The sequence below is a fragment of the Myodes glareolus genome, chromosome 1, assembly GCF_982192425.1.
Source record: "Myodes glareolus chromosome 1, mMyoGla1.1, whole genome shotgun sequence".
Taxonomy (NCBI): Eukaryota; Metazoa; Chordata; class Mammalia; order Rodentia; family Cricetidae; genus Myodes; species Myodes glareolus.
In genome coordinates this window covers 135,282,080-135,297,550 of record NC_142026.1, presented here as the reverse complement: position 1 = coordinate 135,297,550, position 15,471 = coordinate 135,282,080, and the positions used below count along the sequence as shown (strand labels likewise).

At 45.6% G+C, this 15,471-nt stretch overlaps 1 protein-coding gene and 1 long non-coding RNA gene across 2 annotated transcripts in view; one reads left to right on the top strand and one right to left on the bottom strand.

Moving 5' to 3' along the window:
• Positions 1–2,688: 2,688 nt before the first annotated feature.
• LOC146895786 (uncharacterized) lies at positions 2,689–4,742 on the bottom strand. The gene is made up of 2 exons (XR_015001217.2): positions 4,611–4,742; positions 2,689–3,299 (listed from the first exon to the last, which is right to left on the bottom strand). It is a non-coding gene; the product is annotated as an uncharacterized LOC146895786 (long non-coding RNA).
• The window catches only part of LOC125391412 (solute carrier family 22 member 2), a 44,172-nt gene continuing 33,415 nt past the window's right edge, over positions 4,715–15,471 (top strand). The window contains exons 1-2 of the mRNA XM_048420762.3: positions 4,715–5,128; positions 7,068–7,171. Of these exons, the coding sequence (XP_048276719.3) occupies positions 4,715–5,128; positions 7,068–7,171 (518 nt within the window). The remainder of the gene's footprint in view (positions 5,129–7,067; positions 7,172–15,471) is intronic.

The following is a 15,471-nucleotide window of genomic DNA, read 5'->3' as shown; positions in this document are numbered from 1 at the left end:
GTTATGTAAGCGAGAAGTGGAGAGCAGACATGATAATGCACCTTAATCCCAGCACTCAGGAGGCAGAGGCATGTAGATCTCTGAGCTTCAGTAGGCTAACCTGGTCTATGGAATGAGTTCCTGGACAGCCAAGGCTACACAGAAAAGCCTTGCTTCTACGATTTCTCGGAAAACTAGGAAACAACCCACCTCAAGACCTAACAGTGCTACTTTGGTGTATATACTCAAAGGATGCTCAATCATACCACAAGGACATGTGCTCAACTATGTTCATAGCAGCATTATTTGTAATAGCCAAAACCTGGAAACAAGAAATGCCCCTCGACCGAAGAATGGATAAGGAAAATGTGGTACATTTACACAGTGGAGTACTACACAGCAGAAAAACACAGTGGAGTACTACACAGTAGAAAAATATAACGACATCTTGAAATTTGTGGGTAAATGAATGGATCTAGAAAACATCATATTGAGTGTGGTAACCCGGACCCAGAAAGACAATTATCATATGTACTCACTCATAAGTGGCTTTTACATATAAAACAAAGAAAACCAGCCTATAATTCATAATTCCAAAGAACCTAGACAACAAAGAGGACCCTAAGAAAAACATACATGGGTCTAATTTATATGGGAAGTAGAGAGCCACAACTAAGCACTGGGCTTAGCTCCCAAAGTCCAGTTGAAGAGGGGGAGGAGAATATGAGAAAGGGGTCAAGATCATGATGGTTTCACCCACTGAAACAGTTTACCTGAACTAATGGGGGCTCAGCAACTCCAGCTGGACAGGGAAGGAACAAAGAGCCAAACTAGTCCCTCTGAATGTGGGTGACTGGGGCAGACTGTGGGGTCACTGGTAATGGCATCAGGATTTGTCCCTGCTGCTTGTATTGGCTTTTTAGAACCCATTCTCTTTGGATGGATACCTTGCTCAGCCTGTGGGGAGGGCCTTGGTCCTTCCTCAAAACAATGTGCCTTGCCCTCTCTGGGGAGTGGATGGGGAGGTGGGGTGGAGGGGAAGGTGGGGGGAATGGGAGAAGGTGAAGGAGTGGGAACTGGAATTGATATGTAAAATGAAAAAAGACAGCTTGTTTTCTTTAAAAAAAAAAAAAAAGGAAAGTTCACCATACTTAGTGTAGCCAAAGTCCTGTACCTAGGCTGAGGCTGTGGCCTCCCATGGACCAGAAGTCCTTTGTTCTTTTATCTTTCTCTTTCCCGAACTACAGGTATCTGTGGGCCAAGGTCATCCTAACAAATCTGACTTCATGTGTGCCAACTTGCATCACAGGAGAGGTCAGGCTGTAAAAAGATAATAAAGAGAGCTGACTGGATTTATCTTTTGAAAGTAATAAAAAGTCATTGAAAGATGGGCAAGGAAGCTACCAGAGGCATGAGAGGCAGGAAGCCCTGAATGGTTCATAGGTATCTTGGATTTTGTGGATTTTTTTAAATATAATTTAATCTGGATCCGCTTTGTAAAAAGCATGTTATGGACGTGCAAGTAGCCAAGTCACACACTTACTGTACAAGCATGAAGGCCTAAATTCAAGCTTTAGAACTCACACAAAAAGTCAGATGTGGTACTCTTGTTAATCCCAACACTAGAGGGGCAGAGACAGGCAGAATCAGCTGCCCCAGGGCTGCCCCATGGCTGCCACGGGGCTGCGGAGAAGCAGCAATGCCTAATTTGGAAAAAACAAGATTCTGAAGTCTTCAACTACTGGAACTTCTACATGAGAAAGTTTCTTATTCAGCCTGCTTTGGGAGAATAATATCCCAATGAGAGGAAAGTTCCAGAAGATAAATCCTTATATACCACTAAGAAGCTTTCTCAAGTAAGCAGTCCCATCCGGTAACATAATGAGTCTACAGCTCTAAGTCAAAGAGGCTGTGTCCATCTGTGGGCCTCACATGGCTGTGATAGTCCTGGAGGGTGAGAGGAGAAAAAGGGAGGAAGGGTGGACCTGCTTAGTCCTGTGTGGTCACACACATCAGCTCTGACTACCAAGGATGCCTGTGACATGGCTAGGACCTCATGCGAATCGTGTCCTTCCTGACCTACTTGGCCAGCTGTGATGACAACGCACAATCTGCCTCTGTAAAGCCATCCACTTTGGTCATTCTTGTTTCAGGTTGGCTCCACACGGGTAAGGGATGCCCTGCCCTGACGCCAAGATATCAGACACTATCTCCTGAAACCTGTGTGACAAACGACCCCCAGCCCCCTCACTCTGCTCTGCCCTTTGTCTCAAATGTGCCTGTGGCTGGCTGGCCATAAACTGATTGGCCATTAGCTCAGGCTTCTTGTTAACTCTTGTAGTTTATATTAACCCATTGTTCTTATCGACATTAGGGCTCAGTACCTTTCTCAGCTAGCAGGTTACATCCTGCCTCTTCAGTGGTCTGTACAGGAGTGGTGGAGGGAACTTCCTGCTTCCCAGAATACTCCTGTTCTCTTTGCTCCACCTCTACTTCCTGTCTGGTTTACCCGCCTATACTTCCTGCCTGGCCAATCAGCGTTTATTCAGAATAAACAGATTGACAGAATACAAACAATTCTCTCGCACCAAGGCCGTATCTATTCCAACGTCTTTCTTTGACTAGCCCTGCCTTCCGGTGTGGCATCTGGGAAAATTAAGGTTGGCATGATTGCAGGTGTTCACCTACAGCACTGAACAGAAGATAGAAACCTGGGAACAATGTTTTATTTATGTTACAAGGAACCTGATAGAAGTTGAGATATACTTCTGCAGTTAATTACAATAAATTATCCGTTCGTGTGGATTAAATGATCAACACCCCAGATTGCCCTCGGGTCACATTTCTGAATGTGGAAATTGCCCACAAATAAAGTGACAAGGACACAAGATGCCCAGATTGAAATGCCCAGCACTGAGTAGCTCCTGTGGTTTCCCTGTGGGGCACCATGGAGCTGCTGCTTGCCCGTGTGGCTCGGCTGTCCTCTAGGCTGTCACCAATAGCATTGATTTCACAGTTGCTCAGCTTTGGGTTTCATGTCTGTGTTACCGTCTCAATGGAACGTGTCACGTGACTGTGGAGCCAACACTGTAAGGGATCCGAGCACCTGCCTTGGCCTTATCTGATCGTTCCTTCTAGTTCCGGATGGATTTCAACATCGCTCCTTGGCACAGGTTGCTTTCCTTGACTCTCACCTGGAGGCCTCTTGCTCATGGCCATGAAGATCTGGCGTCCTGATAGGGGCTGTACCCATGAGTCAATCACAGGTGTGAGGGCTTGTGAATTGCCAGGTAGGAGGCAGCCAGGACCATGTCCAGTCCCTGGATGTAGAGGGAGGCTTGTCAATCATAGTCACTTTTTGAACTAGCCCACTCCACAGCCTGCCCAGTGAATAACAGACATGGCCTCAGCTCCTGACATACTCGCCTAAGATGTCTGGACACCTCTGAAGAAATCCCTAAATGTCTCTCACTCAGCAGATGGCCAAGGGGCTGCAGGGGCCCAGGCAGTGGAATGCCTCTGGGAGGCAGACAAAACGGTCACAGATATCCTCACCAGTGTCCAGCTCTCGACGCTGCAGGGAGGAGGACTATCACGGGTCACTGCCTTTGGACTGAGCAGTTATACCCACTGATCATTTAACAGAAGAGGATGAGGGGGAGGAAGAGGAGAAAGAAGGTAGGAAAGCAAAAAGAGGGAAAGAGTGAGAGACAGGGAGCATGGACCAGAGAAAGAGGAGACAGGCAGGCAGGCAGGCAGGCAGACAGACAGACAAACAGACAGACAAATAGAGTTACATTCCTATTTTTATCAGGTTTGTCAGCAGGCATGCTTCTCTACTTTGCTTGGCAGCATCATGGTGCCCTGGGATCCTTCTGTCCGGTAGGAAAGATGCCTATTTCCACTGCATTTAGATGTCCTCACCAGCATCCTGAAGGACCTTTCCTAACCCAACACAGATGGGTGACCGAGAACAACAACAAAGTGACCATGGAGCAGATACACCAAGGCCCTGTATTAGCGCTTGACCTAGATGTGAGATGAATGTGTTATTCTTTCCTCGCAAGCGGACGAAGAGGAAGGACACATCAGGGCTGAAAGGAGAGAATGCCTAATTGGAGTCAAGCCTTTGAAAAGGCAGAATGAGTCAGTCTGAGGGACATCAAAGCAAGCCGCCACAGCATGTCGCTCAAGAAGGATCCATAACCTGCAAAAAACACTTGGAGGTGACCCCAGACCCTGGTGCACACTGCACTGGGCATGCACAACCGAATGCATATGCCGTCTCTGTCCCACCTTGTAGGAGAAGCTAGCTGTGTAGGTGACGGAGGATGTATTAATTTTTCTGGCCAGTTAATGTGCTGAAGAAAGATTAACCAGCTGTGATATGCTAAGGGCCTCGGATTTCTCCCCGTGGGATACAGAGAAGGGATTGTTTGTAGAGCCGGTGTGAGCAGAGACGGACTCCCAGAGAATGAGGTTACAGTAAACACATCACACTCCGGGGCCTGCTCTGGGCATTTCCGGGCAGCAAGATCTTCCCCCATTGGAGAGGTACGGTTGGAAGTTGTCCTGCCCAAGGAAAGTCTGACCCGAAGGCTGGTCCCTCTTTAAAGTAAACTAACGCTCACCCTTTGACTCTTGGTCAAGAGTCGTCCCGAGCTGACTGTGGCCACCTTCAGCAGCATTTGGAGTCCTGCAGGCGAAACCTCAGGATTAGCTGCCTCCGAGAGCCATGCCGACGGTGGATGATATTCTAGAACATATAGGGGAGTTCCACCTTTTCCAGAAGCAAACGTTCTTCCTCTTAGCTCTGCTCTCAGGTGCCTTCACTCCCATCTATGTGGGCATCGTTTTCCTGGGCTTCACCCCTAACCACCGCTGTTGGAGTCCTGGGATGGCTGAACTGAGCCAGAGATGTGGCTGGAGCCTAGCAGAGGAGCTGAACTACACCGTGCCAGGCCGGGGGTCAGCAGACGAGGCCTCCTTCCTCAGCCAATGCATGCAGTATGAGGTGGACTGGAACCAGAGCATTCTTCACTGTGTGGACCCACTGTCCAGTCTGGCTACCAACAGGAGCCACCTGCCTCTGAGCCCCTGCCGGCATGGCTGGGCGTACGACACTCCCGGCTCCTCCATCGTCACCGAGGTAAGTGAGTTCAGGGATCAGGATGCAAACGAAGCAAATGATTGAACTAGGAAACACATGGCTCTTATACTTGCCCAGACATGCCTTTTGGACTCATATGCCTTGTAAAATCCTAGTTTCCTTGTTAAAATAAGCAGCCTCTCCCTCCTCTGAGGTGGTTATCCAGAGGCTCCTTCAATGTTCTGCCAGGCATGATTCTGGTATGTGCAGGTCTCGGCCATAAGCAACAAGCAAACACACATCCGGATGCCTAAAAGTGATGTCAGATGTGGGCATGCTTCTAGGATTCACATTTGCCAGAAGCCGCCTGTCCCATCACACAAAGGCCACCAAAAAGTGTGGCCCTCCTCTGATAGCTGCTCTGCTAATGGGTGTTATAAAATGTGCTTTTTTTTTTTTCTCCAGAGATATGTGTTCCTCTTTAGTGTGGTCAAAATGCTCAAAGGAAATTTTGGGGCTGGGGGTTAGATTATGGTACAACTATTTTTATTTTTAAAAAAAAAAGCCTAGTCACAAGGGCAGGCGAGGTGACTTAGAGGGTCAAGCACTCGCCGTGCAAGTCTGACAATTCAAGGTCAATCCCAGACCCCTGTGAAAATAGAAGGAGAGCCAGCTTCACAAAGTTGTCCTCAGACTTCCACATCCATGCAGGGACAGGTGCGCACCTACCCACATACATCATGCACACACATACAATGGTGATAAAAGTGATTTAAAACATACAGTTACTTTTGAGGGTATGGTTCAGTAGGTAAAGCGCCCTGCCTTGTATGCTTGAGAACCTGAGTTTAATGCCCAGAACCCGCAGAGAAAGCCAGGTGTGGGCACGTGATAATACTTCCAGTATCAGGGAGGCAACGACGGTTGAATTCGTGAGGCTTGCTGGTCAGCCAGCTGAACCTAGTTGGCCAGAATCAGGCCAGTGAGAGGCCCCATATCAATAAAAAAAATGAGGATGGTGCCTGAGAAGCGGCAACTGGGACTGCTCCCTGACCCCATCTGCAGGTCTGCATACTTATAAACACTCACATGCATGCATACACACACTTACATACGAGCTAATTGTGGGGTCTCACTCCCTGGAGAGGAAAACCAAGCGTGGAAACTGACTGCGGAACTGTCCTACAGACATAGAGGAAGCTGTTCAGCAGCTATTTGGAAAGGACCGCCTGGGTCCTCTGAGGGCGACCTGGCCGTTAGTGGGGGATCTGAAACAGGCTCCACGTCACAGCTGGGCTCCAGGATACCACTCTGAAAGAGCTCTGCAGAGACTCACCTCATCCCTTTGTACAGAGATCGGGAAACTGAGGCCAGAGCAGGAGAACTCAGATGTGCTCTAGACTGCAGAATAAGAAGGCAGGGTGAGATTAGAAGGCCATCTCTCTTGCCTGCCAGGACAGCACTGGTCGCCCTCCACCCACCTTCCGAGCACAACAGACAAAATGTACCCGGTCGTTGGCAGGACTCTGTGAATCCCCCGGTTGTTTAACATAAGAGACAGCTGAGAGATCTTAAATCTCACGCTCCCTGGCTGTACAGATGTATCATATCTGTGTCTTCGGACTAGAAGGGAGAAGATGGGCTTGTCTGTAAGTCAAGTCATTGCCTGCATTCAGTCGATAGAGCCAACGCTTTAGCCAAACGCCCGACTCCCACTGCCAGATGGAATGCTAAATGGATTTCAGGGGAAATCTTTTGCTGGTCTATAGAAAATTAGCATGGGTTAGGAAACAGCTGGGCTGTTGGCACTCGGTTCAAGAAATAGTCGAGTAAGTAGCACCACTAATTAGCTGAACCCCTGGAGCTCCCAGGACTCCCAGTTGGGAATATTCAAAGAACTCTCTGAGCTGAACTGTGTCTAACAAGATTATAACAGCATTTTCTCCCTCTCTCCCTCCTGCTCCTCCCCCGGCTTGGACCACACCTCACATCTGGACAGTTTAACCTAGTGTGTGCTCACTCCTGGATGCTGGACCTGTTCCAGTCGGTAGTGAACGTGGGGTTTTTCATCGGTGCCATAGGGATTGGCTACCTAGCAGACAGGTAGGTGAGACACCTGCAGGGCTTTTTAAATAACCTGCAGGTTCAGACAGCTCTTGGGCTCACCCACCCTGCATGAATCCCTCTTTGCCCCAAACACACAGACGGACCACTCACTCCCACCCACCTTAATGGTGACTGCGTTTGTGCTCTTGGAGCTTTCCCAACAGCTTTGATAATAATGACTCATGTTTTACTCTCGGATCCTCTGGATGTCGGGGAAGGAAGTTTCAACCACCAGGCAGGACTCTTTTCTTATGGACTATCCACCAATTCAGGGCTGGCAGAGGCAACAGATGATTTAATGCCTTTTGTGATTCTCAGTTTATTCTTTGGCCTCACTGTCTCCCACCTGGTCATGAGCCATCAGGAGCTGTGAGCACCATCCAGGCCAGCTAATTCTCACAGGCCACCTAATCCTCACAGGCCAGCTGATCCTCACAGACCAGAAGCCCCATCCCTAGGCTCTATGCCTGTCTGACTGTCCATAGTCAGTGTCTGTGGGCTGTGCTCTGACTCTGGTCGTCCATCATTGTGGACTTCTGCTCGCTGTACAAAAGTTTTTCAATGTTAATATTTTTGCATTCTATTTTTACCATTTTAATTAAAATATGATTTCATCACCCCTTCCCTTTCCTCCCTCCAATCCCTCTGCTATCCCCCAACTCTTGAATTGATACCCTCTTTTTCTTTGATTATTATTGTCACACACCTGTATATATAAACAAATATGTGACTACACCCTGCTGTGTATTTTTATTGCTGTCGTGTGTACATGGTTTCCAGACTGACCAGGAGAACCTGGGAAAGGCTGATTCTCACCCCCTTAGCAGCCATTAGCCTCCTGTAGATCTTTGTCTAGGGGCGGGGACCTGTGAGAGTTTCCCTTTCCGAGTTAGCCTGTCTATTGATATTGTCAGTGTCCATGGCTTGTTTATGCAGCCATTTCTAAAAGACTATCGACTTCCAGGTCCCCTGGCTCTTGCGATCTTTGCCGGCCTCTTCCGTGATATTCCCCAGCCCCAGATGCTGGGCACCCTGTACCCCATCAATTTTTGCATTATGTCCCGTTGAAGTCTCCTGTGAAGGTCTCCATTTGCTAGAGAGAGACGCTTCCTTTCTGACGAGGGGTAATGGCTACATTTACCCATCAGGTACAAGGCTAAGGCTTAGAATGCAATTAAGGGAGTTGTTTATTACAATGCACCTTTGCTCAGTAGACGACCATTAGCTAGGAAGGAGAGTCCTCAACAAAGAGAGGACTGTAGATACCTGGGTCATCAGAGTCAATGATACAACACTCATAACACCCCCAGTTGCAGAGTGCCTGTCATAAGCCAGGCACTGAAACTCTGTGACCTGGCTGGCAGCACTCCTACCGCAGTCACCTAACAGCACGGTAATATGTACCTGTGTATTAACATGCGTAATATGTACTATGATGATACATCCGTATAGTCTGTATATGTGTATGCACAGAGACATGGTTAGACATGGCATTTCTGTGTCACATAAATCTAGTGGGTGCAAAAAGCCCCAGATAATCAGATGTAACAACGCAGGGAGGAAACAATACACTTTACATGTTTGCTGAACTAGATTTTAATGAGATTTAATTATAAGCATGCGTAGCTCTTAAGAATGACTCTATTAAACAATCAGCCTGCAAAATAAATATTTGATCCAGAAATACATAACAGTTGAGTCCTGTGCTCACACACTGCCTTTTCAGGCGTCCCCAGCTATCTCTCTACTATGGATACAATCTAAATGTAAGACAGCTTTCTTTAGTTATTCATCGAAATTGCAAAAGAATTAAAGGTTTATAAGAATGTACTGACTTTACAAGAGCCCGAGGCCCCGTTGGCAGCAGGAGGGAGGACGGGTGGAGGTGGAGGCGCTGTGCCAAAAGTCACAATGCATTTGTAACTGTCTGCTCAGCCTCCCTGGCTAGGCTCTTCCCGACTGGCTGTGGGTGGTTGTGAGGTGGTGTGTGTGTGTGTGTGTGTGTGTGTGTGTGGTGGTGGTGGGGGGGGTGATTTCATTTTTATCTGATTCCACAGAACTGAAGGTAGCTCTTTGCAGGCTGCCGGTGGAGTGAAGACAGACACATTAATGAGGTGATCCAGGGCCTGATCACCCTCGCTGGCCACTGGCTAGGCAGCTCCTGGTTCATCCACTCCCTGGTAGACCAAGGTGGACATTAACACCAGATTTCCAGGAAGTGCCATGCGCACAGGTGACACCAGTAGGCTGCAGAAGCCAGTTAATTATTCTCAGTCCACTCAAGTAGGCTAGGTCCAATCCCTCCTTCCAGCACATTCCAGAGAACGATCCGCCAGCTCCCCTCCTCCTCAAGTGAGTTTATCCTTCCGTCCTATGCCCACAATCTCTAGAAAACTCCTGGTTCCTTTTGCTCCTCTAGAGGCTTTGGATGTGTCTCTAGTTCTTTCCCCAACGCTACCTGAAGCTTTGCCCTCTATTGCTTTTTTTTCTGTCCCACACGCATGCGGGGAGGGCGAAGCAGGACACGGAAGAGAAGACACGCCACTTCTCTTCGCCCGCTACAAGCTTCAGACATCATGCAATAAATTCAGAATGGCACAGAAACCCATTTCATCCACAAATTGTAACCAACATTGCAACAAAATATTGTTTTTCACAAACAAAATCTTAAACATGCCCTAATAGCTGATTTGGGCACGGTGTTTAGAAGAAAGTCAGGATATTTAGAAATTATCCAGAAAAGAACACTGAAGGGGGGGAAAATAAAAGCAAAGTAAGGAAAAAGAGAGGAAGAGAAAGAAAAAGAAAAAGACAGGGAGAAAAGAGAGGAAGTGAGGAGGAAAGAGTGGAGGAATTCCAGGAATTCAGTCTGTGGCACTGAGTTGTCTACGAAAATGTCCAGTTTGTTCCTGCACTCCCAGCTTCCCAAGGGTTTTTTCTGTCACCTGACACACAGGAAAGCAATCCTTCATCAGTTCCGAGCATTTTGCATATTGTACTCTAATGAGGAATAATGAATGTTGATTTAGCGGCATGCTTGCAGGCATTTCAAGGCAAACTTTCTGGAGGGGACATGTCCATCAAAGTGAGGCCACTGCACTCAGAGGTGTCTGGGGACAGCATTTGCTCAGCATAAGCACGAGAGCAAATGACCTCTGAGGCTCAGGTGGTCGCCTGTAGTCAGTGGGGAGTAGCATGGTTTGCACCTGTTACCCTCCTTTTAGAGCAGTGTTTAAATTGCGAGTGGGTATCACTTGACTTTTAATAATGGTTGTGCTTAACAATTAATTTGCCCCTCTTCCTCTTGGGAGTCAGCGCCTGCTATCCCAAGAGAAGCAGCTCAAAGCAGAGCCGCAGTGGGCTGAGACCAACTGTTACCAGATGTTGAGAATCACTGGAAACACTCTCCAGCTACCACATTGGGCCAGTTGTTTTACTAGGAACCCTCACTTGATCTCACTTGTAAGATATTTTTTAATTTACTTATTTATTCTTAAAAACAATCTTTTCAAAAAAGAATAAAAAAAAAATCTTTTCTCATTTTACATACCAATCCCAGGTCCTACTCACTCCCCTCCTCCCACTCCCTCCACCTTCTCACCTACCCCAACCCCAATCCACTCCTTAGAGAGGGTAAGGCTTCCCATGGGGAGTCAACAAACATTAGCATTAGCACATCACTTTGAGGCAGGACCAAGGCCCTCCCTACTATATCTAGGCTGAGCAAGAGAATGGGCTTCAAAAAGCCAGTACGAACAGTAGGGATAGATCCTGGTCTCACTGCCTGTGACCCCACAGACTGTTCCAACCACACATCTGTCACCCACATTCAGAGGACCTAATTTGGTCCTATGCTGGTTCCCCCTACTATCAGTCCAGAGTCAGTGAGCTTCCACTAGCTCAGGTCAGCTGTTTCTGTGGGTGTCCCCATCATGGTCTTGATCCCTTTGCTCATATTATCACCACTCCCTCTCTTCGGCTGGACTTTGGGAGCTCAGCCCAGTGCTCTGCTGTGGATCTCCGTATCTGATTCCATCAGTCGCTAGATGAAGGTTCTATGATGACAATTAAGGTTGTCATCAAATCTGATTACAGAAGAAGGCCAGTTCAGGTACGCTTTCCATTATTGCTTAGGGTCTTAGCTGGGGTCATCCTTGTGGACTCCTGGGAACTTCCCTAGCGGCAGGTTTCTTACTAGCCCCATCATGGCTCTCTCAATCAAGACATCACTCCTTGTGCTCCCTCTCTGTCCTTCCCCCATCCTCATGTTCTCCTCCCATCCCCTTCACCCCCCCCTCCTCTTCCACACTCCCTTCTCCCCCCCACCCCCACACTCTCAATTTTCTCAGGAGATCTTGTCTATTTCCCCCTTCCCAAGGGATCCATGCATCTTTCTCTTAGGGTTCTCCTTGTTACCTAGCTTCTCTGGGGTCATAGCTTGGTTATTCTTTGCTTTACATCTAATAAACACTTATGAGGGAGTACATACCATGTTTGTCTTTCTGAGTCTGGGTCACCTCACTCGGATGATTTTTTTTCTAGTTCCATCCATTTGCCTTCAAATTTCAAGATGGCATTTTTTTTTTTTTTTTACTGCTGAATAGTACTCCATTGTGTAAATGTACCACATTTTTTTTTCATCCACTCTTCAGTTGAGGGGCATCTAGGTTGTTTTCAGGTTCTGGCTATTACAAATAATACTGCTATAAACAGTGTTGGGCATATGTGTTTGAAGTACAACTGAGCATCCTTTGGGTATATGCCCAAGAGTGATATTGCTAGGTCTTGACTTAGATTGATTCCCAGTTTTCTGAGTAACCACCACACTGATTTCCAAAGTGGATGTACAGATTTGCACTCCCACCAGCAATGGAGCAATGTTCCCCTTACTCTGTATCTTCTCCAGCATAAGCTGTCATTAGTGATTTTTATCTTAGCTATTCTGACTGGTGTAAGATGGTGTCTCAGAGTCATTTTGATTTGCATTTCTCTGATGGTTAAGGATGTTGAGCAGTTCCTTAAGTGTCTTTCAGCCATTTGAAATTCTTCTGTTGAGAATTCTGTTTAGATCTGTATCCCATTTTTAAATTGGATCATTTGGTATTTTGATGTATAGAATCTTGAGTTCCTTATGTATTTTGGAGATTAGTCCTCTGTCTGATGTGGGGTTGGTAAAGATCTTTTCCTATTCAGTAGATTGCAGTCTTGTCTTGTTGTCTGTGTACTTTGCTTTACAGAAGGTTCTCAGTTTCAGGAGGTTCCATTTATTGTTGCTCTCAGTGTCTGTGCTACTGGTGTTATATTTAGGAAGTGATCTCCCGTGCCAATGTGTTCAAATGTACTTCCCTCTGTCTCTTCTATGTGGGTCAGTGTGGTTGGTTTTGTGCTGAGGTCTTTGATCTATTTGGACTTAAATTCTGTGCATGGGGATAGATATGGATCTATTTGCATTCTTCTAAATGTTGACATCCAGTTACACTAGCATCATTTGTTGAAGATGCTTTCTTTTTTCCATAGTATAATTTTAGTTTCTTTGTTAAAAATCACGTGTTCATAGGTGTGTGGATTAATATCAGTCTCTTTGATTTGATTCTATTGGTCCACCTGTCTAGTTTTATGCCAATTCCAAATTATTTTCATTACTGTAGCTTTATAAAAGAGCTTGATGTCAGGGATGGTGGTGCTTCCGAAAGTTCCTTTATCATACAAGATTGTTTTAGCTATCCTGAGTATTTTATTTTTTCATATGAAGTTGAGTACTGTTCTTTCGAGGTCTGTGAAGAATTGTGTTGGAATTTTGGTGAGGATTGCATTGAATCTATAGATTACTTTTTGTAGAATTGCCATTTTTATTATGTTGATCCTACCTATCCAAGAGCATGGGAGATCTTTCCATTTTTTGCTGTCTTCTTCAGTTTCTTTCTTCAAAGACTTAAAATTCTTGTCATACAGGTCTTTCACTTCTTTGGGTAGTGTTACCCCAAAATATTTTATGTTATTTGTGGCTATTGTAAATGACGATGTTTCTCTGATTTCTTTCTCAGCCCCTTTATCATTTGTATATAGGAGGACTACTGATTTTTTTGAGTTGATCTTGTATCCTTCCATATTACTGGAGGTGTTTATCAGCTGTAGGGGGTTGAATTTTGGGGGTCACTTATGTATACTATCATATAATCTGCAAATAGTGAAAGTTTGACTCCTTTCTTTCCAATTTGGATCCCCTTGATCTCCTATTGTTGTCTTATTGCTCTAGCTAGAACTTCAAGTACTATGTTGAATAGATATCAAGAGAATGTAGAGCCTTGTCTTGTTCCTGGCTTTAGTAGAATCGCTTTGAGTTTCTCTCCATTTAATTTGATATTGACTGTTGGCTTGCTATACATTGCTTTTATTATATTTATGTATGTTTCTTGTATCCCTATCTCTCTAAAGAAACACAGAGAATCATTAGGTCATACTTCAGAAATGTGTACTCCACAAAACTGGAAAAAATATAAAACAAATAGACAATTTTCTGGATAGGTACCACATACCCAAATTAAATCAAGACCAGATGAACAATTTAAATAGATCTATAACCCCTAAGGAAATAGAAACAGTCATCAAAAGTTTCCCAACCAAAAACAACCCAGGGCCTGACATTTTCCATGCAGAATTCTACCAGCACTTTAAAGAAGAGCTAATACCTATACTCCTCAAAGGGTTCTACATAATAGAAACAGAAGAAACATTGCCAAACTCCTCTTTTTACAAGGTTACAGTTACCCTCATACCCAAACCACATAAAGACTCAGCTAAGAAAGAGAACTACAGACCAATCTCCCTCATGAACATTGTTGCAAAAATACACAATAAAATTCTAGCAAGTGGAATCCAAGAACACACCCCCCCCCAAAAAAAATCATCCACTATGATCAAGTTGACTTCATCCCAGAGAAGCAGGGCTGGTTCAACATATGAAAATCTATTAATGTAATCTAACATATAAATAAACTGAAAAAAAAACCACTATTACCTCATTAGATGCTGAAAAGCATTAAACAAAACCCAGCACTCCTTCATGTAAAGTAGATTTTACCCCCTATCGTTTACAGAGAAGCACTTCTTCCCAGATATTGACAACCATATAAGTCAACCCCAGATTTTGTTATAAATCAAGCTGTGATCCATCTGTCTGGGTGAGCCTGAGGTTCTACATATTTACCACGCTCCCAAATAATGTTGTTAGCCCCTTCCTCCATTCCGATGAAGAAGGCCTTGGTCTCTATACTGGATAGTAGACAGCTAACGGACACTCCAAACTGGTACCCAGTCACTCTGGTTCTGTCTAGATGTCACTAAGTAATTTAACTGGCAGTAGAGGAGGGCATCTCAAGCTATTGGGGCCATTTCAGGCTCTCTGTAACATGGTTTACTTTCCCTGCTTGGAGTCTTCAAAAATGCATTTCCCTCCTCCAACCAAAGGATTTTATCCTTCTAAAGCAACATCACAGCAGCTTCTCTATGAGTTCAAATCCACTAGGCTCTGAGGAATTGCCACTTGAATAAACCTTTACAGATTTCGCAGATTAAGAGAAAAGGGTTGTAGGTGTGTCCAGCCCACCACCCATACACCACTTGGAGCCAAGGATAGCTATAGAGGCAGTCTAGCATAGAATACAATTTTATGCAAAACATTGAGGTGTGTGTGTGTGTGTGTGTGTGTGTGTGTGTGTGTGTGTGTGCACACCAGAGATCAACACAGGACATCTTTGCTCTCTGCTTTATTTTTGGGACGGGGCCTCTCACTGAACCTAGGGCTTGCTGTTTTAACTAGAATAACTGGCCAGTAAGCCCTAGAGATCACCCGCCTTTGCCCCCCACCTCCCAGCAAATGCCACCATAACCGGCTGACATCCAAATTCGGGCACTCATTCTTCAAAGCAAGAACTTCACCTGCTGAGCTGTCTCCTCAGCCTTATGGTATAGTGATATTTTATTTATGTTTTAATAAATAAAGTTTGCCTGAAGATCAGGGGGCAAAACTAAGCCACTAGAGGCCAGGCTGTGGTGGCACAAACCTTTAATCCCAGGATTTGGGAGACAGAGACAGATGGATCTCTGTGAGTTCAAGGTTACTCCGAGCTACACAACATCAGTGCAGAAACAGATCCAGGTGGTGGTGGCTTACACCTTTAACCCCAGTACCAGAGAGTCACATGCCTCTAATCCCGGGACTAGAGGGCAATATAAGATGGGAAAAGACAGAGACTCAGTCTGCAGTCACCCAGTCTTGGAAGAGGTGAGACTTCATT